The 26,971-nt window shown below is 38.5% G+C and overlaps 1 protein-coding gene across 1 annotated transcript in view; it reads left to right on the top strand.

Annotated features, from left to right (window-relative positions):
• LOC126267589 (leucine-rich repeat and WD repeat-containing protein 1-like) overlaps nucleotides 1–24,856 on the top strand; it is a 125,820-nt gene extending 100,964 nt beyond the window's left edge. The window contains exon 6 of the mRNA XM_049972890.1: nucleotides 24,535–24,856. Within this exon, the coding sequence (XP_049828847.1) occupies nucleotides 24,535–24,815 (281 nt within the window). The 3' untranslated portion in view covers nucleotides 24,816–24,856. The remainder of the gene's footprint in view (nucleotides 1–24,534) is intronic.
• The last annotated feature ends 2,115 nt before the right edge of the window (nucleotides 24,857–26,971 follow it).

Below are 26,971 nucleotides of genomic sequence, written 5' to 3'. Positions count from 1 at the left end.
TTCAGGTAACAGAAAGAGTTCTCAAAGCTGTTCTCTCATTTTACTTGGTGTTGGGCTGAGTAGGTTTGATATTCCAGAGAAGGGTGACCTGTTCCAATAGTCTGTACTGTGGTTGCAATAATCTACAGGCTGTTACAAAAAGGTACAGCCAAACTTTCAGGAAACATTCCTCACACACAAAGAAAGAAAATATGTTACGTGGACAAGTGTCCGGAAACGCTTACTTTCCATGTTAGAGCTCATTTTATTACTTCTATTCAAATCACATTAATCATGGAATGGAAACACACAGCAACAGAACGTACCAGCGTGACTTCAAACACTTTGTTACAGGAAATGTTCAAAATGTCCTCCGTTAGTGAGGATAAATGCATCCACCCTCCGTTGCATGGAAACCTTGATGCACAGATGCAGCCCTGTAGAACGGCATATTGTATCACAGCTGTCCACAATACGAGCATGAAGAGTCTCTACATTTGGTACCGGGGTTGCGTAGACAAGAGCTTTCAAATGCCCCCATAAATGAAAGTGAAGAGGGTTGAGGTCAGGAGAACGTGGAGGCCATGGAATTGGTCTGCCTCTACCAATCCATCGGTCACCGAATCTGTTGTTGAGAAGCGTACGAAAACTTCGACTGAACTGTGCAGGAGCTGCATCGTGCATGGACCACATGTTGTGTCATACTTGTAAAGGCACATGTTCTAGCAGCACAGGTAGAGTATCCCGTATGAAATCATGATAACGTGCTCCATTGAGTGTAGGTGGAAGAACGTGGGGCCCAATCAAGACATCACCAACAATGCCTGCTCAAACGTTCACAGAAAATCTGTGTTGATGACGTGATTGCACAATTGCATGCGGATTCTCGCCAGCCCACACATGTTGATTGTGAAAATTTTCAATTTGATCACGTTGGAATGAAGCCTCATCCGTAAAGAGAACATTTGCACTGAAATGAGGATTGACACATTGTTGGATGAACCATTCGCAGAAGTGTACCCGTGGAGGCCAATCAGCTGCTGATAGTGCCATGCACAAGCTGTGCATGGTACGGAAACAACTGGTCCTCCCGTAGCACTCTCCATACAGTGACGTGGTCAACGTTACCTTGTACAGCAGCAACTTCTCTGATGCTGACATTAGGGTTATCGTCAACTGCATGAAGAATTGCCTCGTCCATTGCAGGTGTCCTCGTCGTTGTAGGTCTTCCCCAGTCGCGAGTCATAGGCTGGAATGTCCTGTGCTCCCTAAGACGCCGATCAATTGCTTCGAACGTCTTCCTGTCGGGACACCTTCGTTTTGGAAATCTGTCTCGATACAAACATACCGCGCTACGGCTATTGCTCCGTGCTAATCCATACGTCAAATGGGCATCTGCCAACTCCACATTTGTAAACATTGCACTGACTGCAAAGCCACGTTCGTGATGAACACTAACCTGTTGATGCTACGTACTGATGTGCTTGATGCTAGTATTGTAGAGCAATGAGTCGCATGTCAACACAAGCACCGAAGTCAACATTACCTTCCTTCAATTGGGCCAACTGGCGGTGAATCGAGGAAGTACAGTACATACTGACGAAATTAAAATGAGCTCTAACATGGAAATTAAGCATTTCCGGACACATGTCCACATAACATCTCTTCTTTATTCGTGTGTGAGGAATGTTTCCTGAGAGTTTGGCCGTACCTTTTTGTAACACCCTGTATACTATGGCACACTAATCCATGAAGAACCCCACACCTGGCACCATAAAATATTTACCAGTGTCATGTCGAGCGAGAAGTCTAGATGCTAAATAGCACAAATATTGAAGGAGGTCATGCAGCTATTGAGAACGGCAGAGACAGAGCGAACTCTGTAAATCCAGGCTGCAGAATGGTAAACTTGTAACTGCTCCAGCAGGCACAATCAACTCTGCCTTTATATTGTGCAGCAGGCAATATACCCTCTTCCGCATTGGCTTTTCCATCAGCTGCTCTCCAAGGCTATTGTGACTGTATATGATCAGCACACTATGCCACCAAGTGCCACATCTAGCCTAGCAGCTTATCACACAATTCCATATGAGCTCTACAATGGCATCTAGCCATGCCTAAGACAGTGCCTTTCTGGAGGCGTTTTCTTTGTACTCTGTACAAAAATCATTAATTCTGGCTTCTGCTCTTTGCCTTTCAGGTGTTGCATTATCCATATGTGCAACACTGTTGTACTGAATGGGCAGTCTTCTGATCTTCACATTCTGTGATGAGGTGTGGGTGTCCAACAGCTAGTCTCATATACGTAGTTTCACCATTCTTCAACCACTTTCGGAAGATGCTCACTACAATATGATGTGGTCTGTGTCACATTCTGGGTGATAAAATCCTTCAACAGTCTCAATGTAGATTTAATTTCAGCATATTATTTATTCTTCCATATACTTAAATTAACTTTCAACTTATTTATACAACTATGAACATTCAATATGTAACCACGTTTAGACTTCCATTGAGTGGAGATATAGTTAACACTGCAACACTAAAGGCTCTTTTTACAAGAGTCAGTCAGATATTGATAAGATTTCAAAGTGGTGCAAAGATTGGCAATGTTCTTCAAATGTTCAGAAATGTAAAATTGTGCCTTTTACGAAACAAAAAAGTCATACTATCTTATGACTACAATATCAATGAGTCACTGCTAAAAACAGCCAACTGACTTTGTAGGAATATAAAAAGGAATGATCACTTAAGCTCAGTCATGGGTAAAGCTGGTGGTAGACTTCGGTTTGTTGGTAGAATACTGGGGAACTGCAATCGGTCTACAAAGGAGATTGCTTACAGATCAACCAAGAAGGCGGTTCCAGGATATTGCTCTAGTGTGTGGGACCTGTACCAAATAGGACTAACGGATGATCACAGGTTTACTTTATCTATGGGAGTGTAACACAAAGATACTGAAAGAACTGAGTTGGAAGACTCTTGAAGATAGATGTAAATTATCCTTAGAAAGTCTATTTACAAAGTTTGAATAACTAGCTTTAAATGATAAATAGGAATGTACAACAATTCCTTATGTATAACTCTCATAAGGATAAGATTAGAATAATTACTGCATTCAATCATTCTTCTGGCACTCTATACATGAATGAAGTGGGAAGAAACCATAACAACTGGTACAGTGGGCGTACCCTCTGCCATGAACCTCACTGTGGTTTGCAGAGTATAGATGTAGATGTAGAGTTGTGATATGTGCATTCATGTCTTTGTTTTTCACAGACGAAGTTTAAATCGCTTACACTGAGGTTCCCCTTAAGTAGCCCATGCAGTATTGGAAGCTTGTGTAATGTGTTGGCATCCGCTGCCGAACTCCAACTGCCACACGCTCCCAAAGGAGTATCTCTAACAAATAATATAGTTTGAAATGAATATTTGTACCACCAAATAATATCATACATATAAAAATATGCTCGAGCATATTTTTTCACAATGAAAACAAGGCAGAAAACAATCAGAACGTACAACCATTAGTTGAAGAACCAACTGTGATGGAGATAAAGAAGGAAATAAGAAAGACTAAAAAATGGGAAGGCCCCTGGCGTAGACATGATATCAGCATAGCTCCTCAAAGAGGGGCAGAGAAGATACATGAATGGTTAGTCAAACTGATAAGAGGTATGGAGAAACGTAACATTGCCGGAGGAATGGAAAACTGCTGCTGTGTGTCCCATATACAAGAAAGGAGACAAAGTACTGACACAGAACTACAGAGGGATCTCTCTTTTATGCACATGCTATAAAGCAATATCAAGAATTACATTGAACAGGCTCAAGCCTTCGATGACAAAATATTAGACACAGCACAAGCAGGGTTCAGAAAAGTTAATTCAACAATAGACCAAATAATCACACTAAGACAAATATTAGATAAGAACTGGGAGCACAATCATGATACCTTTTGCCTGTTATAGATTTCAACAAAACATATGACAGCATAGTAAGAAAGGAAATGTTGAGGATAATGGCAGAGTATGGGATACCTGAAAAGCTGATAAAGCTAGCTAAAATGAGTGTGATGGCATCAAGACTTCTAATAGAAGAGGCCATACCTGTGCAGTTTGAAACAACTGTATTTCCACGAACCTCTCCCTCTGAAATCAGTAAAATAATAAACTCACTGAAAAGTAAAAGCTCTTACGGAATTGATGGCATTTCCAGCAAGATACTTAAAGCTTGTTCCCCACAGATAAGTAGGATTCTCAGCCACGTATGTAATACCTCTTTGGAGCAGGGTGTTTTCCCTGATAGACTGAAATATGCCATTGTAAAACCATTGCATAAAAAGGGGGATACGTCGGATGTCAACAACTATCACCCAATCTCTCTTCTGACAGCTCTATAAAAATTTTTTGAGAAAGTAATGTATTCAAGAGTAGCCTCCCATATATGTAAAAATAAAGTACTAACAAAATGTCAGTTTGGTTTTAAGAAAGGCTTTTCAACAGAAAATGCTATATACGCTTTCACTGATCAAATATTAAATGCTCTGAATAACCGGACATCACCCATTGGTATTTTTTGTGATCTCTCAAAGGCCTTTGACTGTGTAAATCATGAAATTCTTTTAGATAAGCTAAATCATTATGGTTTGAGGGAGGCAGTGCAGAAATGGTTTAATTCATACTTAACTGGAAGAATGCCGAAAGTTGAAATAAGTGGTTCATGTAATGTTAATACAACAGCTGATTCCTCAAACTGGGGGGCTATCAAGCACGGGGTCCCACAGGGTTCGGTCTTAGGTCCTATACTGTTCTTGATATACATTAATGACTTACCATTCCATACTGATGAAGATGCAAAGTTAGTTCTTTTTGCTGATGATACAAGTATAGTAATAACATCCAAAAACCAAGAACTAAGTGATGTAATGGTAAATGATGTTTTTCACAAAATTATTAAGTGGTTCTCAGCAAACGGACTCTCTTTAAATTTTGATAAAACACAGTATATACAGTTCCATACAGTAAATGGCACAACTCCAGTAATAAATATAGACTTTGAACAGAAGTCTGTAGCTAAGGTAGAATTTTCAAAATTTTTAGGTGTGTCCATTGATGAGAGGTTAAACTGGAAGCAACACATTGATGGTCTGCTGAAACGTCCGAGTTCGGCTACGTATGCTATTAGGGTTATTGCAAATTTTGGTGATAAGAATCTCAGTAAATTAGCTTACTATGCCTACTTTCATTCACTGCTTTCGTATGGTATCATATTCTGGGGTAATTCATCATTGAGTAGAAAAGTATTCATTGCTCAAAAACGTGTAATCAGAATAATTGCTGGACCCCACCCACGGTCATCTTGCAGACATCTATTTAAGGATGTAGGGATCCTCACCGTAACCTCACAGTATATATATTCGCTTATGAAATTTGTTGTTAATAATCCAGCCCAGTTCAAAAGTAATAGCAGTGTGCATACCTATAACACCAGGAGAAAGGATGATCTTCACTATGCAGGGTTAAATCTTACTTTGGCACAGAAGGGGGTAAATTATGCTGCCACGAAAGTCTTTGGTCACCTACCAAACAGCATCAAAAGCCTGACAGATAGTCATCCAACATTTAAAAATAAATTAAAAGAATTTCTAGATGACAACTCCTTCTACTCATTGGCTGAGTTTTTAGATATAAATTAAGGGAGGGAATAAAACTAACTTAAGCATTAGTGTCATGCAATATTTTGTGTAATGTAATATCTTTTACAGACATCTTTCATTAACCTGACACATTCCACATCATTACGAAGTGTCGTATTCATGATCTATGGAACAAGTATTAATCTAATCTAATCAAAATGTAGAGTGAAAGTACAGGGAGAGTTCTCAGAAACATTTGAAGTAAAAACAGGGGTGAGACAGGGAGATATCACCAACCCTGTTCACGTTGGCCCTCAACAACACCTTGAGGAGAATAACATGGAAAAGTGCAAGAGTCACCATACGAAAAAAGATAAACGTCCTGGCTGTTGCGGATAATATTGTGCTGATAGGAACGAACATGGACGACGTGGAGAAAATGGGGACTGTGCTAATGAAAGAAGCTAAAAAAAGTAGGCCGAAGTGTAAATGAAAGTAGAAGTTCATGGTGGTAGGAAGAAGAGCTCATTTAGGACCAAACCATCTAAAAATTGGAAATCTAACAATACAGAAGACAGACACATTCACGTACCTCGGTGTCAACATCAGCCAACAAAACCTTATATAACAAGAGACAGTAACAATAATTCAAGCTGGGGAAGATACCTAGGAGCTATGCACAACATCATAAGATCAAAGTTACTATCCAGGCAGGCAAAAATAAGAACATAGCAGCCCATCATCAAGCCAATAGTGTGCTATGCAAGTGCGACATGGACCCTGACAAAGAAAACAGAGGAAAAACTCCTCACTTTTGAGGATAAAGTACTGAGAAAAACATATGGACCAGTGAAAGAAAATAAACAGTGGAGAATAATGGAAAAACAGAGAACTCAGACAATTATACACACTGGCTGACGCCCTAGTGATTGTGAAAATTAAGGGGACTAAGATGGTTCGGACATAAGAGGAGGAGAGGGGAGAACAGGGTAATAAAGCCTGTAATGTATGGAGAAGCTGAAGGAAAGAGGCAATTGAGACTGCCGAGAATGAGGTAGAAGGATAATACCATCGGAGAAATGCAGATACTGGGTCTGGGAGATGAAGATGCAGATGACAGGAAAGTGTGGAAGGCTGGACTGAGTGAGGCCAAGGACCAGCTGCAGTTTGTGTGGCCAGTATAAGTAATTAAGTATAATTTTTACAAGATGACTGCTAACATAAAATTAATAACAACATATTTCTTAATTTATAGACAATGAGGTTATAGAATACTTCACACATCTGATTCTTAAGGGAAAAATCCCAGATTTAATTTGACAAAAATTTGGTGCTTTCACATGTCATAACATGTTACTTCAGTTGTGATGGGCAAAATGTCTGACAGATTGGACCTCATTTCAGAGTATGAAGTCACAAAGTCGTAGCCCTGTCAAAGTAGCTAATTAATACATTCAAAGAAAAGAATAGTACTGAGTGACTACAGGTGTAAGTGTTTTATTAAAGGGGTCAGCAGTACCAGGACTGGGTGTGTGACTGACCCTTGGTAAGAATGAGGTCAACATCAAGGAAAGTGACATAGGATTCAGAATAGGACCATGTGAAATTTTATTATGAGCATGTACTTACAAAATTAATTGTGTTATTAATTTAATTATGAGTACCGGTATTTACTTACACACACACACGCACGCACACGGACCTTGCCATTGGCAGGAAGGTTTGCATGTCTCAGTGATACAGGTAGCCGTGTCAGACATGCAACCACAATGGAAGGGTATCTGTTGAGAGGACAGACAAACATGTGGTTCCTGAAGGTGGTCAGCAGCCTTTTCAGTAGTTGCAGGGAGAACAGTCAAGACAATTGGTCCACCATGGTTCTCTGTTCAAGAAACACTATGTTATTGGAGTGTCCGTTTGTGGGAAATCGCAACTTGAATGAAAGGCTTTATTTATCCACACTAAATTCTCACATTTCAATAAATGACCCATACAGATCTATATTAAATATCGCCCCAATATGAGATCTATTCTTCCGAAGTGAGTTTTCTTTTACTTCATTCTGTGTAGGAAAATCTCTTCCAGGAAACACGCTTGCGAGCATTTTGACAATTCAAACTTAAAACTTCGTACGAGTTGGTATTGATGTTTTGTTAGTAATTATGATCAATAGTTCCTGTGGATGACTTCACATTGGTAGTGTTGATTGTAAACATAATTTTGTGTTGTCTTAGTAGCAATTTTTTAACATGCTGATTATCAGCCATAAACGATGTGAGCATAACCTTGAAAATATACGAATTCAGTGGAAAGGTGTGTTTTGTGCAGCTCTGAATAATTCCTTTAACAGCTGTCGGACAGCATGTCATGCATGTGTGGAGCTAAAATCGCGTATAAGCAGCGCCTTCTCCTACTTCTGGCTACTGCGAGTGTGGCTGTTTGTTATATGACCAGTGAGAGCTAGCCAGCAAACATCAACTGGAAATTTTTTTTTCTGGCGCTGCCAGAATCGTGCATGCGCATAACTCTGAGTTAGAGCAAGGTGAAACTTAACATGACTCATGTTTTGTTTGTTGCACATTTTTCAATGGTTTCAAAGCTATTGCAGTTCCCGCAATTGGCTATTTCATGTTAACACTACATTGTTAATAGTAGGATAAGCATATCAGATGTTTATCCACTGCTATGCACAGGCCCAACGAGACGCCTCCTGAGTCGTGACAAGGTAGTAGTAGGCAAAACGCGACAGGGAATAACAATATTAATGTGGTAATAGTAAACTGTAGGGGTGTCTATAGAAAGGTGCCAGAACTGCTCTCATTAATAAACGGACACAATGCCCACATAGTACTAGGGACAGAAAGTTGGCTGATACCAGATGTAAACAGTAATGAAATTCTAAACTCAGATTGGAATGTATACCGCAGAGACAGGCTGGACAGTGAAGGGGGATGCGTGTTTATAGCGATAAAAAGTGCAATAGTATCGAAGGAAATTGACAGAGATCCAAAATGTGAAATAAATTGGGTGAAGGTCACGGTTAAAGCAGGCTCGAACATGGTAATTGGATGTGTCTATAAGCCCCCAGGCTCAGCAGCCGTTGGGGCAGAGCACCTGAAGTAAAATTTGGAAAATATTTCGAGTAGATTTCCTGACCATGTTATAGTTCTGGGTGGAGATTTTAATTTGCTGGATATAGACTGGAAGACTCAAACGTTTATAATGGGTGGCAGGGACAGAATCCAGTGAAATTCTTTTAAGTGCATTATCTGAAAACTACCTTGAGCAGTTAAAAAGAGAACCAACTCGTGGCGATAATATATTAGACCTTCTGGTGACAAACAGACCCGAACTGTTTGAAACACTTAATGCAGAACAGGGAATCAGCGACCATAAAGCGGTTACTGCATCAATTATTTCAGCTGTAAATAGAAATATTAAAAAGTTAGGAAGATTCTTCTGTTTAGCAAAAGTGACAAAAAGCAGATTACAGAGTAGCTGATGGCTCAACACAAAAGTTTTGTCTCAAGTACAGATAGTGTTGAGGATCAATGGACAAAGTTCAAAACCATCATACAATATGCATTAGATGAGTATGTGCCGAGCAAGATCGTAAGAGATGGAAAAAAGCCACCGTGGTACAACAACCGAGTTACAAAATTGCTGCGGAAACAAAGGCAACTTCACAGCAAACACAAACATAGCCAAAACCTTGCAGACAAACAAAAATTACAGGAAGCGAAATGTAGTGAGGTGTTCAATGAATTCGAAAGTAAAGTTCTACGTACTGACTTGGCAGAAAATTCTAAGAAATTTTGGTCTTATTTCAAAGCGGTAGGTGGATCAAAACAAAATATCCAGGAACTCTGTGACCAAAATGGTACTGAAACAGAGGATGACAGACTAAAGGCTGAAATACTAAATGTCTTTTTCCATAGCTGTTTCACAGAGGAAGACTGCACTGTAGTTCCTTCTCTAGATTGTCGCACAGATGACAAAATGGTAGATACCGAAATAGACGACAGAGGGATAGAGAAACAATTAAAATCGCTCAAAAGAGGAAAGGCCTTCAACTTAAAAAAAACTGGCAATCTAAGCAATTTTCAGTGCAACCATTTTTATCACAAAAGTCACAAAAGCTGAAATGTTATGGTGCTTATGTGCGATTTATAAATCATTTGTCAATCCAAAGTTCTGCTGCTTATGTATCATCGTTTCTGGAAATGTTCCCTGCGGCAAAAATGCAATAGCAAATAACAATAATTACTTACAGTGTTGTTTAGGGTATTGTTCTGTATGTTCATGGCAAACTTATTGATATGATTAGATAATGTGACAATGTTGTTCTTAAATATGACAAGAGTTTAAACACTGTTTCTTGAAAAACACAAATGGACATTCATGTTTGATTTTGGAATCAAAATAAGTTTCAGGTTACAACCCAATATTTTGATTCTTTTATTCAGTGCACAAGGGCAAGTGACTTACTAGATCCTTTGAAAGGATCTTTTGGTTTACAGAATCTCCCAAAAATTTTGCAGTTGTCGATGGATTGACCAATTTGGAAGGACTTGAATAATGGGCTAAAAGAAATTTCTGAGAACACAGAATTCTTACAGCTATGTAGTTGCAGCCTGCATGTAGCTCATGGAGCTTTCAAAATTGGCATGTCACAAACAAATTGGGAAAGTGCACAGTTTTTATATTATTTGTTCCATGATTCACCCACGCGAAGAAGTCAATATACAGAATATACAGTCTCCTCTGATTTTTCTTTGCAATTCTGTGGCACAAGATGGATCAAAAATCCAAATATGGCTGAACGAGCTCAAAAAAATTCTTCCACATCTAAGAAATTATGTTTCTCAGTTGGCTTAAAATGAAACTCTAATTCAGCAAGTTTTTAAACCGTATCTGAAGCTGTTGAAGACAAATTATTAGGTCCAAAATTGGTATTTTTTGCTGCAACTGCAGATGCATTCAAAGCTTTTTTGGGATTTCCAAAGTGATATACCTATGGCTCCTTCACCCCCCCCCCCCCCCCCTTCCCCTCAGTGAATTGTTCATTCTTAACACCTCTTTAATGTAGCAAGTCGTCAGATGAGACATTCTGGCAAACGATAAATCCCTCATGAAGATCGACATAAAGGATAACAAGAATGTCTTCACTGCGCAATGCTTTGCTTTTGATTTTAGTACACAAAATGTTCATGAGTCGGGCAGCATTAGCTGGCTGAGACTTACACAGCAACAGGGAAGTAACCGCTTTTGTTACATTTACAAGTTCCTAACCAAGAACAAATTTTATTGTATCATCTGTGTACTTTATTTTTTTCGTTTGCATCAGAAAGTAAACCGATTTTGCACATATTACATGTTCCTAATCAGGTGCAAATTATTTAGTTTCACCTGAGTGCTTCAGTAGTTAGGTTTTTGAATATCTGCATATTACTAGACACAGTTCATGTGTTTTCGTTGGGGGTCTACAGTAGAGTTGCGCAGCATGTGCCGATAGTCCAGTTATCTGCATAGTTTAGTTTTCCAGGGTCTTTAATATGGACAGAGACTGCCACTGTTGTGTGCGGATGCGAGTCAAGTTAGCGACACTTCGCTCTCAGCTTCAGGCTGTGATGGCTTTGGTTACACACCTGAGGCTGCAGTGGATGGTCACCGCCGTTTTGGCCTGCCCGTGAGGATCCAACGGACGTCCAGCACATCAGAGCTCTCTGTTCGGTCCTCACGGTGGCCAGTCCTGTTACTGCTCGCACCTGTGGTCGTGTGGGAGGTCACCCCAGGGCGAAGCAGGCGGCGAAAGACATCCCAGGCAGCCGCATGTGAGGCCTCTGGTTTGTGTGACAAACAAGTTCCAGGTGCTGTCTATGGCTGACAATGTTGCTGAGCCAGATGCTGTCGCCTGTCCTATTCTAGAGGAAAACCACTCAGCCTGTAAGATCTGGACAATCGCAGAGGGTGGGATTATTGCTAGTTGGAAGCTCCAATGTTAGGCACATTATGGGGCCCTTTATGGACTTGACTGACAAGAATGGTAAGAAAACCAATGTGCACTCCGTGTGCATACCAGGTGGAGTCATCCCAGATGTGGAAAGGGTCCTCCTGGATCTCCTGAAGAGCACAGGCTGCAGCTAGTTCCAGGTGGTTGCTCACATCGATACAGTGCTGCCAAAGCAGACTTACTAAACACAGCCTTCCGAAATGCCTTCACAAAAGAGTATGAAGTAAATATTCCAGAATTCGAAATCGAGAACAGCTGCCAACATGAGTGACATAGAAGTAAATATCCTTGGAGTAGTGAAGCAACTTAGTCACTTAGTAAAAGTAAGCCATGTTACCCCTTCAAAAAGCTGTTAATAAAAAAACCAAGCAGATTAAAGTGTCTTCTGTCACAGTACGTGAAACTGAGAATCTAATTAGAGAGATGAAGAGCAAGAATTCTGTTGCCATAGATGGTATCTCTTAAAGATTACTGAAGGAGTGCTATAAGCCGATAAGCAAAATACTGTGCCACATATTCAATGAATCCATCCAGCACAGGATTGTTCCTGGAAACTGAAGTATGCTATTGTCAAACCTCTCTTTAAAAAAGGGGATAAAGCGGACGTTACCATCTATCGGCCTATCTCCCTTTTAACAACCTTTTCTAAAATTCTTGAGAAATTGGTTCAGAAAAGACTTACTGAACACCCCATGCATTATAAGGTATTAAACAGTTGCCAGTTCTGATTTCAACAGGGTGTATCAACAGAACAAGCTATTTTTTCCTTCACCCGTCAAATCTTAGTCTTTTAATAATAAATTATCTCCTGTTGGTATCTTCTGTGACCTTTCTAAGACATTTGATAGTGTTAATAATGAAATCCTCTTAGCAAAGGCTGAATATTATGGTATAAGTGGCTCAGTTGGCTCATGGATTAAATCCTACCTAGCTGGAAGAAAGCAGAAGGTCATGTTAAACGACTGAGAGGTACTCCGTGTCATCTATCTAGGGCTCTATTGGCTGTGGTGTTCCTCAGGGCTCTGTACTTGGCCCCTTCTCTCCCTCATCTTTATCAATGACCTTCCCTTGCATAGTAGATTAAAACTCACTTTACTCTTTTTTCTGATGACACATCTATCCTCATCAACAAAACTCCCAACCTCAATCTTGAGAAATCATCCAATATTGTCTTTAGTGTAGTATGTAATTGGTTTGTAAATAATGGGTTATCACTAAATGTTACTAAGACCCAGTTTGTGCATTTCTCAGTAAGGAAAAAAGCTGAGGATCAATTAAGTATTACATTTAATGGTAGTGAGTTACTACAAGTTGAGTCAACCAACTTTCTGGGTGTACACTTTGATAAGAGTCTAAAATGGTCTGAACATATTTTGCACCTCCACAAGAAACTCAGCCCAGCTACATTCGCTGTTTGTATTTATTCCCACTGCATGTGACTGAGACACCACAAAACTGCTTATTTTAGCTATTTCCATGCATGATTGCTGTATGGGATAGTTTTCTAGGATAATCAGCCTTTATCAAAAAAATATTCATTGCCCAAAAGAGTTATTAGGATAATGAGCAGAGTCCAGCCCAGACATTCTTGTGGGAACCTTTTCAGAAAATTAGGGATACTGACAACCACATGCCAATATATACATATACTCCCTGTTATGTTTCGTTGGTAAAAATGGACAATCGTACAAGACTAATGATCCATACCATACCCACAATACCAGGAGGAAGATGGACCTCCATTATGAATCAAAAAACCTTACTATTGTACAAAAAGGATTCCATTACATGAGCTGCAAGGTGTTCAGTGCTCTCCCACCATCACTGAAATTACTTATCCACGAGCTTCCCAAATTTAAACAACAGCTCAAACAGTAGTTATTAGATAATTCCTTCTATTCGGTAGAATATTTCAGTAGAGTTAACTGTAATTGATTTTTCATTTACTAATGCGATGTACTATTGTGCATTATGATACTCACAATCACTGGTAACATCACTGGTAACATTACTGTGTCTTTCATTTAGCTATATTTTTAATGTAATTTTTTTCTATACCTATTAATGTGTATTTTGTCTTATACCAGATATCCTCTTGCAAGAGGTACTTTCATGTATTCCTTTTATAATAATTCTGACCTGTTCTACATCCATGCGAATGCCTCGCAGTGTTGGATTTATGGGATATAAATAACAAAAAAGTCTTCTGGTCCAGACTGTATAGCAATTAGGTTCCTTTCGGAGTATGCTGATGCATTAGCTCCATACGTAACAATCATATACGTTTCTCAGGATACTTATATTAAAAACAAAGATTCCAAGACTTACCAAGCGGGAAAGTGCCGGTAGACAGGCACAATAAAATAACACACACACACACACAAAATTACGAGCTTTCGCAACCAGCGGTTGCTTTGTCAGGAAAGAGGGAAGGAAAAGGAAAGATGAAAGGATGTGGGTTTTAAGGGAGAGGGTAAGGAGTCGTTCCAGTCCCGGGAGTGGAAAGACTTACCTTAAGGGACACACACACACACACACACACACACACACACACACACACACACACACACAGACACAAGCAGACGTGTGTGTGTGTGTGTGTGTGTGTGTGTGTGTGTGTGTGTGTGTGTGTGTGTGTGTGTGTGTACCTATCCTTTTTTCCCCCTAAGGTATGTCTTTCCGCTCCCGGAACTGGAATGACTCCTTATCCTCTCCCTTAAAACCCACATCCTTTCATCTTTCCTTTTCCTTCCCTCTTTCCTGACAAAGCAACCACCGGTTGCGAAAGCTCGTAATTTTGTGTGTGTGTTATTTTATTGTGCCTGTCTACCGGCGCTTTCCCGCTTGGTAAGTCTTGGAATCTTTGTTTTTAATATATTTTTTCCCATGTGGAAGTTTCTTTCTATTTTATTTACATCATTAATCTCGGGATACTTACCATCACAGGTCAGTGTATTTATACTCACTGATGGTATTTGTAGTCAACAACAGGGAATTGTTTCAAAAATATCGTGACATCCACAACCATGACACAAGACAGGTGGAAAAATTTTCACCAAAGCTCTGCAACTCTCACTAAAGTACATAGGGGAGTTACTGAGTCAGGTATAAAGGTCTTCAATAAGCTCCCTGTCAATATAAAAAAGGAAATAATGCACAGCTTTTCAAAAGGAAACTAAACTTATTCCTCATCGAACAAACCTTCTATAAAATGAATAAATACTTAGAGTAATAAGGTACAAGAGAGGGAGAAACTGCCTATGAAAAGCACTCCCTTAAAGATAAACTGTGATGCTGTTATTTGTAGTTTAACTGAAATTGTGGTGATAAAATGTAAATTTGTCTTGTTTCATTATGAGAAAATGTGAACTCCAATGTATCCCACTCTCTTGAGCATTCACTTAAACCTCTTCTTAAGGAATGCAGTTATAATTTGTATTCAATTCAAACCATGACCATGCAGAAAATTTACTTGCTTATGTATATCAGTCGCATAAAAATATGCACTGTCACTTACTCTACTATTTTAAACAGTCACTTAAACTGTTTTTGGCATTATGCAGGCTTTAATACTGCATATAAGTAATTGTTCTTGTTAAATAAACAATGTCTGTGCAATGTGATGTATAAATGTTCATGTATTACTGTAATTGCATCAATTGACTTGTCCTATATTACTTGTACACTGGCTGTACAATATGTTATCAACAGGACCAAATAAATAAATAAACCACTCACTTGGCGAAAGGTCCTTACCCAAAGACTGGAAAGTTGCGCAGATCACACCAATATTCAAGAAAGGTAGTAGGAGTAATCCATTAAATTACAGGCCCATATTGTTAATGTCCATATGCAGCAGGATTTTAGAACATATATTGTGTTCAAACATTATGAATTACCTCGAAGAAAACGGTCTATTGACAGTGTCAACATGGGTTTAGAAAATTTCATTCCTGTGAAACACAACTAGCTCTGATCTGTCTGTATGTATGGCTCTCCAAGATAAAATCATTACACATAAGTATAATGCTGATTGAGATGAGCAGGAAGGAGGTCACAAGTTTAGAATTGAGTGGGTGCTTATTGAGGCATAGTTCTGCAGCAAACAGAATATGTACGTGGGGAGTGTTGGTATAGAGGGAGGAGGCATCAGTGGTGACAAGTAAGGTGTGTGGTGGGAATGGGACTGGCAGAGGCACAAATTTCAGACAATTAACTTCCTGTGCTTATTAACTCTTGTGTGAGGCTTTGTAGTAATCTCTGTGTCACATATTATTCTGTCTTTGAACTTTAAGCTGTCAGGTTCTTAAATCTTGTCCAGTACATTCATGACAGTTTGCTATTCACTCATCCAGTAAGTCTCCCCTGAACCGGAGTTCTGGCTGACATTTTCCAACTCTCCTCATTTCCTGAACCACACCAATCTCTTTCCTACATCCCTCTTCCTTCCCCTTCAACCCTGCTGCCAGGAGGCGACGCTCCAGTTTGGAAAGCTGACGCACAGGTGCACACACACAGATATATATCTCCATCCTTGTTGCATCATTGAAGCTTACTATCAGTGCAACTGGGTCTTGCTTTGAGGGACCTGTAGCATCTGATGTCTTACAATCTTTCACGTACTGTAACAAGATAAGACTGTTAACTTTTCACTGTAGTGTTTGTCATCTCTCTTACGGACATAATTTCTATAATTATTCGTTTCAAAATAAAATTCAGAAATATGAAGGAAAAGGACTAGAGAGGTTTAGGGAAAGGGGTACAGTTCAGAAAAGTCACCCAGAACCCTGGGTCAGGGAATACTTACCAGATGGGGTGAGAAGGAAAGACTGATTGTTGGGCACTGTACTGGATGAAACTTGGAAATCAGATAGTTTAAAGGTGGAAGGGCAGGGTAATATGCAAGGCAGAGATTACTACTAAATCTTTGTGCATGAGTTAATAAGACTGAAAAACCAAGTGCATTGTACATAACAGAGGTGGGAGAGGGGACGGCAAAAAATATACAAGTCAGTAAATGAAAGACTTAGAAAACTGAAATGGAGTGAAGAAAGGAGTAGATACTGTGAAGAAATGCTGAGACAGAAGGAATTAATATAAATGAAGGTCAGGTGGGTGGCGAGAACCAAGGACATGTTGTAGTGCTAGTTCCCACCTATGGAGTTCTGAGAGACTGGAGCTGGGGGAAGAATCCCGATGGCACGTTTGGTGAAACAGGCACCTAGGTCATGACTATCACATTGTACAGCATACTGTGCAACAGGATAGTGAGTCTTGCTTGTATACACTCTCTGCCTATGCCAATGTAAAAGGCAGATAATTGTTTACATAAGAGATGGCTTCAATTTTTTGGGTATACCAAAATAATAATAATAAACTCTACTATTTATATTATATAAGGTAACTGTCTTCACATAAGTTCCTAACCACATCCTTTAACCATCTTCAGAAAATTATTAAAGTTCAATCATTTAATCATTCAGTGACTTCAGAATAGTTGAATTTCCTTTGCATAAAAACCTATGCTATTTATCATAACCAGTTAGTAGAAAACTGTGCAACTCCCACCAGATTTCGGTATTAAATAAATTAAACCTAAAATTGGTAATTAGTGCTACAACTTCTCATGAGTCTGGCCATTTTAAAATCTATTAAGATTTTGTAGTTGATGTTGCCCCCCCCCCCCCCCCCCCCCCAATAGCTAGAGCACAAAAGGTTCTCAGACCACTACACATTATCTATAATTCCATATAAGTATTACTTTCATTTCATTTACTGCTAGTTCGCATTTGCATTCTTCACACTATCATTATCTAATCACCTCTTCGTGTTCAAAAACAAAACAAAAAAAGGGATGATGATGATGATATGAAAGATTCTCAAAAATATTTTCTTTGATTGTTGCATTGCTAAATGTTTATTTCCCTTTAATGATCAGTCATAGTTTTAAGATCCTGGAGATACCTCAATACGAAAAATTCAGCCATTAGCACATTGGCTACTTGGTCAACCTTTCTTGATAGCTGTGCCATTCTATAATATGAATTCTTATTATCTCTGTGTCGTATTTGATATTGTTTCATGTCACTGTGTGTCAGCTACACACAGTAAAATACTAATGGGAGTGTGCCATTTTTCTCCCTGACCACGAGGGAGTGGACCAACTTGATTCACAGACACAAAATCTCAAAGTGCCTCTGGTACTATTAAATATGAAATATTATACACATCTGCAGTATCTCTCACTTTCTGCATCCTCACTGTCTTTGTAACGCTAAACATAACCTTAAAGTAAAAATGGTTCTTCTGATGTACACACTTCTTTGGACCAAAATATAAACCATGTAATTGTTCACTTAACTCATATTTAACAAATTCAAAGCACAAGTAATTACTAATATGTCGTTTATTTACAGTTGATCTGTTGTTATAAACTTGTACAGCAGTAACATATTATTAATAGCAGCAGTAGGACTTCTCAATACTAACCTAAGACTGCATTTTCCCATTATAAACTCTCGAGTGGGTGCCCCTGCGTATAAAGTGCACCACCCACAAATAGCATTGTCATGCACAGTTCCATTGTTGTTTTACAATAGCAAGTCCCTACCTATTTCTGCAATGTTTCAGCTAGCACAGTGAGAAGTTGTGTTGTCATAAGTTCACTTGCCCGGTCATGTAAGTAATATTTCCTTCATTTTTATTTCGTTCCTTTTTAATCAAATCAAAAGATAACATATAACAAGTGGGTATATAACTGTGCAGGGTGGGATCAAAGCTGACAGACAACAAACTTGATTAATTACTCATCGAGGATCCAGAGTTCAACTCTGTACCAGACAATGAAAACGATGATGACTCTGAAGAAGAAGAGGAATTTATCATATGAAGTGACCACAATTCAGATTCTGATCAAGTCCATGATTTAGATGATGACTGTGAAGAGCCAATCTCCATTGGTGGTATTTTTATTGGGAGGGACAAAACGTGTAAATGGAATAAAATATGTCCTATTGCGACTTTGAAAAGAAAAAGAAACAGAGGCTTTATGGACAATACTCAGCCTGGAAATGATTGATGAAATTGTAAAATAAACGAACATATACATTCAATCTAAGAAAGAATGTGCACAATATTCCAGAGAAAGGGAGGCTAAGGAAACTACAAGACATGAAATAATGGCATTGTTGGAATTGCTGTATCTCATCGGGTCTAAGAAAGCAAACCACACAAATGTCATTGAACTGTGGACAATAGATGGTGCTGGTTGGAGATTACGTGAGCTGTGATGAGCTACAGAAGATTTCTGTAGCTTTTACGATGTATCCTTTTTGGTGACAAGAGTAACTGATACACTTACTGCTATAAGGCAAATATTGGATGCCTTTGTGGTGAACAGCAAGAATCGAGCTTTTCGGGGTCGCTGTTCTTTTGTTAAGTACATCCCGAACAAACCAGCGAAGTACGGGATTAAGATTTTTATTTAAGCAGATGCTAAAATATTCTTCACTAGTAATATTGAAGTATATTGTGGAAAACAACCTAGAAGACCACACGATGTTTCTAATTTTCCCTATGATATTGTAGGAAGGCTAGTTACTCACACTGAAGGCTCAGGAAGAAACGTTACAATGAATAATTGGTACACTACCTATTCCTTAGCCAACTCCCTTTCGAAAAAGTGACTAACATGCATCAGCACATTGAGAAAAAACAAACGCAAGATCCCACAAGAACTTTTACCTGGAAAATGTAGGGCTATCCACTCCTCTTTATTTGGTTTTCAGAATGATATGATGCTAGTTTTGTATGTGCTGAAACAAAACATGGCAGTTACATTACTTTCAGCTACGCATGATTTTGGAACCATTGACAAAGTTGCAGGTAGACCAGAGATAGTTTTGGGTTACAATATAACAAAGCAATGAGTCGACATAGTTTATCGACTGGAAGGTTCGTATACCGTCGCACAGGTGACAAGAAGATAGCCATTGCTTGTGTTCTATGCTGTGATGGATATAGCAAGAATCATTTTCATGCAAATGAGGCAAATCCAGAAGAAAAGAGAAGAATTTTCTTGGAATATTTACCTCTGCCCCTTATGAAGGCTCAACTTCTGGATGAGCTAATATTCCTTAACTTCCTGCCAACATTGCAACTTTCCTCGTGAAATACTAAGATCAACGTGTTGAAAGAACTGAGGAGCTACTACCTAGAAAGGAGGTTTCTGTGTGACATGTGGATGTGCAAGAAACGAGTCTATTACCGTAAGGTGTAATTTGTGCCATAGCGTTGTTTGCAAAGGACATGTAAAAACAGTGCATACATGTGAGAAAAGTATAACATTTCCCGAAAATGTGCAAGACAATGAACTGTGTAGATGGAAGGAACTTTGTGATAACTGATTTTTCTTCAATATATAAACCTTTGTTCTTTTATATCTCAATGAGTGTTTTTGTTCAGTATGTGCTTAAAAAAAATGTTGGAATAGATTGATATGTCAGCTGCAACAATAGAATGATATGAAAGTTTCTTATTTGTTTAATGAAATAGTAAATTAGCAACATAATGTGAGTTTTTTGTATTGTTGTTTAAATAAACTAAGACTGAACTGTGATATAGCTCATACCTGTTTCCCTTGGTAGCACAATGACAGTTTTTGACTACGTGTGTACAAAGTGCATAGCCTGCCAGCTCGTGTTACCGCTTGAGGGTTAATAAAAGTAGTAATTTATAAGTAGTAACAGAAGATGATAAATTCTCAGTATTAATACAGCAACTTTTCTGTATAACAGAAAGTTGAAATTTCTCTTTAGTATCTGAAGTTTTAACTTATTGGTATTAAGAGAAGAAATTGCTGTCATTATGATCAGTTTCACTATGACAAATTTCTGCATGTTTAACACGGTCAGTCTTTTCTCCCCTGTATCTAAATGATCATCGAAATCTTCTACCTTGTTTTTTCGTAAATATATTGTTTTTTCTTCACTGTCTATCTGTATTGAAGTGAGAACCAAAATCTAAAAGTTTATCTCTGAAATTAGATAATCCTTTACCTATTTGATAAAATTCTTTGTTCATTTGAGAAAACATGGCCTTTATTGGTGTACTTCTTCTTTTTTTTCTGTTTTTGTTGACTGCATAATTGTTTCTAGAGTTACCTTCCCTATGTGAAAGCCATTTTGTCAACCTCTGAACAAATGTTAACGTAAATAGTTTCAAAATTGCTATGGAAACTGATCAATGTACTACTAATAACTCGTATATTTTTCCCTTTATCGGTATCATTTAATAATTAACTAAAATCTCTGAACAAACTTTCTATTACAATTGAATATTGTTTGTTACTTGATTCTGAATATTAAGGATCCTACAGTTTGTTGGTAGGTACATAGAGTTATGTAGCATTCGATGTCTATACACAGGTCGAGTAATTCACATAAATAACGGGCTGCTGATTTGCGTAGGTGGTGACGGCACCCATTAGCGACAAAGATGAGTTCCATAAAATTTACATCAAGTGAATTTGGTCGCCAAGACATAAACATAGTTCACTATAATGCTGCTCAGACCACTGTAGCTTTATTCTTGCTGCAAGACATGGACAAATATCCTGCTGCTGAAAAGTTATATCACATGAAGAGATGCAGATGGTTCGTTGCTGTAAGCCTATTTTCAATTACTACCACAGGTGCCATGCAAGTGCAGGAGAATGTCTCCCACAGCATAATACTGCTCACACCAGCCTACATACATGGCACACTGCACACTTTGAGCTGCTGTTCACCTCGATGACGACGTTTGTGGAGATGACCTTCAACCTAGTGTAGCAATAATGTTATTCACCCAAAAGGCTATCGTGTTTCCATTGATCAGTAGTTAAATCACAATAGTCCCATGCCCACTGTAACCGTAATTGACATTGTCATTGGGTCAACATGTGAACACACAGGAGTGGTCGCTCCAGAACTCTGTGTTCAACAATGTACAATGAACAGTGTGTTCCTAAACACTTGTGCATGCACTAGTGTTGCTCTCTCTTGGCAGAGATGTCGCATATCACCCTCTATACTGCTTTACAGAGCAATAATAATCAGCCCTTTGTCAAAGTCACCAATCACAAAGCATTTCCCCACCTGCAGCTTACAGCTTCACTAGAGTAATATGCTGTCCATGCTCCTCTTACATACTTTTGTTACTGCGTCACATACCCACACTGCCACCAGGTGCCAAACAGTATTGTGCTGGGAAGTGGTCATAATGTTTTGGCTGATTCAGTGTATATCTTGGTATTTAGCCAACACATTTGCTCTGTTGACTGTCAAAACAACTGTAGGATTTGGAATTGAAAGATCACTCTACAACAAAATATATATTAAAGAAACAGAACCTACAAGATTTTGATAGTGTACTTTGCTAAATGATCATATATCAGACATAGTGTGCATCTCACCATCTGCTGTTGTCATGCGCCCCGATTAAGGGTTGGTGATTGCCGACTTCCTCGATTTGTAGCTCATAGATACTCTGTGTTGCTTGCCAACTGTGCTGCCTGGCTCTGTTGTATAGGAACTGTTGATTGAACTGGAGGCTGCTAATCGCTGTTAAGTTGGCGGAGCAAGTCTGCTGCACACTCTGTTGCTGCTTTCTTGAATTAGCCTTCCAACAGACTGAGCTGGCATCCAGTAACGTTATAGTGCATGTGAATCTTCTATATTTGCTTGTCATATGCAACTTTTGATTAACTTTCATTTTAGAACAATTTAAATTGCCTCTATTTACGGAAAATGCACTTGATAAAAGATATTTGTTACTAAAAGTGGTATAATGTTTAATGATGTATTTCTCATTTTTGCAAATTATTAATGTTGTCAAGGAAAAATGCACTATTATTTCTTCTTTTCAAATGACGATAACTGTTTTAAAAAGGTTTTCAGTTCCAACATGCAGCTCTTAATAACTTCTCAATAAGTAAACATTTATGTCACTTCCAGTTCTTCTATGATGTAGATCTTATCTACATGTAAATTACACCACATAATCAGAGTTATTCAATATTAGTTCCAGATAATTTGTTAATTCACTTTCAGTGGAACATGAAGTACAATATTTAATTGTATTTTTCACCTGAAGTACTCATAAAGTCTTTAATTTCTTTTATTTTGTATAGTTGCCTTGTCTTGCACATTGTACAACAGTGTACACAAACATAATGAAATTATCCACATTTGTAAGTTCTGTGTCACTGTTCTGTTGAAAGTAGCAAACTATTCTTGGATCTTGAGTAACCAAGTCGTAATTAACGTATTCTTCAGTAACTCATGTCCTTTCTTTTTTTGAATGTGGTAGGATTCTCCCTAGTAAGTTTCATATTCTTCAATTTTCAATTAAAACTTGTTTCTTGCAGATTTGTTTTACATTCTAGGGTCATCAAATGGAGGGTTCATGGTGGCAAAATCCTAAAACAGTCTTGATTTCAGTGTATTACTTATTCTTCTATATTTTTCAATTAGTTTCAGATGAGTTTTATAACCATGAACATTTATCACATAAGTTCGAAGTGGAGACCTCATTAACATTGAAACAAACTGAAGGCATTTTTTACCCAAGCAGAGTTGAAAAGTCAGTCATATTTGCTGCCATACAAAGGTGTCTGCTGGTGACATCCAACCACTGAATGCCACCCAAGGAGACCTCAAACAAATAATACAATCCAAAATAAATATTTGCACTACCACATAATATCATATGTATAAAAATACACATCTGGGCAATATTTAAGAAAGACATAACTTTCAACATAAAATTAAATAACATATATTCATTTATAGACAATTAGAGTACTGAAAATTGTACATCTGACTCCTAAGGGGGAAATCCCAGATGTAATTCCACAGAAATGACCAAAGCCCATTACCCAGCTGTGTGCCACCTGTTGATGGTGTGAGCAAGCAAAGCTGTAAGAGAAGTGTACAAGTGGAGCAAAGACAAATGGGGAAATCTCTCTAATGACAATACGGGCTGCACATCGGAAACTCCATTGATGTAACCACTTTGACAAAGGTAGGTCAATATGTACCAGCACCTCAGAACAAGCATCTCTGAAACTGCAAAGCTGGTTGTCTGTTCATTTGCTATTGTCATGAGCTTGATGGAAAGTGGTTAAATGATGGTGACAGTGCTGGATACACCTACATCAACACAAACAGCTGCTCAAAACAAAACTGCACCACAGATGCCAGCTGGTGGATTAAATTTTGTACTGTGGATGACATTATCTGGGCACCATGACAGCTGACAACTGCACAAACATTGTGGACCACTTGCTGCTCATCATGCTCAGTCTTCCTCAACAGCAACTGCATCTTCTAGGAAGGTGGGTGGCTGTGTTACAAGGTCAGAATTGCAGTGATTTGAGGAGCATGATAGGGAGCTCGTGTCTTGGCTAACAAATTCTCTTGATCTGAACCCAATGCAGCGCAAATTGGACACTGTCGGGTGACATATCTGTGGCGATAAACCGCTAGACCAGAATTCATAAAAATAGTGTGACCTGTACATATACATCTGGTGCCACATACTGCTGGTAACCTCCTGAGGGCTTGATAGATCCATGTCATTCAGAATCACTGTTGTATTGCACTTCAAAGGTAGACCAACACACTCTTAAGCATTGTAATTTGAAATCAAACACGGTTGGTAGAACACAATACAGCTGGTCAAACATTAAAAACAATTTATTCTCTTTCTTTTGTGTCCTAACTCCATAAAAAGTGCTAGTGTAGTAAGTTTGTGTCCTGAACATGGACTTTGTCTCTCTGCATTTAAGTTGTATTTAGTGGCTGATTCTGTAGTTCATGAACATTTGTGTTAATTTGTATTTTTCTCTTATTTTTTGTCATAGGATCAGGTGTACTAGCATGTGGTGATGACGAAGGGAGACTGTGGTTGTATGACACAAAAAACTTATTTGATAATACTGAAATAACGAACCACTCAGAAGTTAATCCAGTGTGTGTTCTCCAGTGGCCTGATGTTGTAGATAACAATGTGATAAAAAGACATAAATGTAATTTGGATTCATATGACACTACTGTAATAAACAAAGTTGCCATTAATTATGCTGGAAACTGTATGGTAGCTGTGACCAGCAACAATTTGGTGTGTATTTGGAAAAGAAAATGACACTGTTATTGTGGCTTTAAAATTATATCAAATAACCAACATTTTGTAAGTTTTTTAATTAAGTTTTTGACAGCCATGGGATAGAATGGAATTAATAAAGGAGAGCGGGATTTTCTCATTGACAAAGTAGTAATGTGGTTTCAGAGGAATACAAACAAATTACTTTCATCCTCAAAAATATATTGTATTATGTTATAGACATATCATTCACAAATCAACTCCTCACTATTGAAAGACAGATATGAAAACAATGCAACTGTATTGGATTTAGTGTTTTTATTTTATGTAAAAGACTGAAGGAACTGTGTAAAATATCTTGCACCTGCTGAGAATCTCAAGAACAATAATGTATGAAGAAGTAATTGAAGAGGTCAACAGGAGGAAGTGGTAACCCAGAAAACCGGCAAAACAAGAGGAGAAGAAACACACTAAAAAAGGAAAGGAAACAAGGAAAAGAAAACAGATACCGAAGGGAAACAAGGAGGTAATCGTGACTGGCGGACCTCTTACCTAAAACCTGGGTGAGCCAGTCACCCAGCAGCACATTAAAATCCTCTCTCTAAAATCCGAGGCAACAGATTGGACAGGACACAAAACCGTAAGACCTTAACCACAGTCGCTGCGTCGTCTTGCAAAATAGAGGGCAAATCCGGTGGCAAAGAAACCACCGCCCTCTGGTCAGAGAATAAAAGACAGTCAAGTAAAATGTGGCATTTCTTATCAGTGTGTATGGAATTAGTTACTACCAGCATTTTGTGCATCACACAAATTTACTCCTTTTAGATCCATGAGACACAGGCTGAACAAATTACAGTTGTCTCTGGCAGGTTCAGAAAAAAGAAATAAACATTATTAAACAGTGGATACATGTAACCGGAGTCAGACCTAATACAAAATTGCAATATGAAATGACAGTTCATACTTCACACACTCTGGCAGTAACAGGAAAATATAACTTAGTCTAGAATGTACTAGCTACCTCTTAAAATGACAAATGTTTGTAGGTGCTTAACGAAAAGAATTCACTGAATATACCACAGTTCATACTAGTTTAGAGACTTGGGCTTGAAGAATCGTACCCATTACGGTGTGGTGTCGTATGGATTCCTTATCTGCTTCCATTCATTATATAAAAACAATTTGGCACTAATTTTTGAAAGTACTTGCATAAGAAATCTTGATTGCCTCATTTCCTTATTTTACTTGACAGTAGTCCTACTTCCCCAATGTAGTATATTTATAAAATAGGCCGCTTACTTTCAAAGCATTCACTTAAAGTATTCTATGTGACCAGTGCACTCACACATCAGTGTGTCATGTGAGATAAAATTCAAATAAAATAGTGTAACTTCATCATCCATTAATGGTGAAGCAACTTTTAGCATTACAACCTCCTACAAGTGTGGCTGCTTCACCAGGGCACAATGGAAAATCTAGAATTAAACTTGTAAACCATGAAGATAGATATTTTCGTTCTGAAATTTGTATAGGTAAAAAGTAAATGGGAGCATTGAATTTATCATTGTTTTGTGCCTGTGTATGTAAATTAGTCTTTGGATGGCTGTAGCATTACGTTGCAACTGTGACTGGAAGTCGCAAAGTTGCAAGTTAAGTCCATTGGTGGTGCTTCCTCCCATAGTATCTTAATGTTTCAAAATCTGACATTCATCATTAGATAGGCTACTTGAAACTCTATAGATGTCAAAAATTTGGGAAGTTCATTTGGAAATCTTTTCCTCTCTGCAGGCTATGACTCTTACATGAGTATACGCATAGCGAGCATGTGTCCACAAGGAAAAGCACCATTTTTCTCCTCAGTTCTTGTGCTGCAATCCATTTCCCACCCTCCTCCAACTCTTAGGTTCTGAATGTGATTGCTCAGATTGCTTTCTTTTATCATCTTTAGGTATATTCAAGAGTTGTTCCCACTTCAGGGTTTGGCTCACTTTTATTTTTCCCAAATTTTTATCATAGTGTTTAGCACCTTTGGAGCATGACATTTCAGATGAGACCCCCTCCCCCCATCTATGGCATACAGTGGCCACCTACACAACCTCAGTGCATGAACTGCTCCTGTCAACTGTGTGGTAGCCAGTCTGAGGTGATGGGATCATCATACACCGTCAAAACTGTAGACCTTGCTTAGTTGATTGGAC

Source organism: Schistocerca gregaria, chromosome 4 (genome assembly GCF_023897955.1).
Source record: "Schistocerca gregaria isolate iqSchGreg1 chromosome 4, iqSchGreg1.2, whole genome shotgun sequence".
Lineage (NCBI taxonomy): Eukaryota > Metazoa > Arthropoda > Insecta > Orthoptera > Acrididae > Schistocerca > Schistocerca gregaria.
Note: the sequence above shows the minus strand (reverse complement) of the source record. Positions and strands in the feature narration are given on the sequence as shown.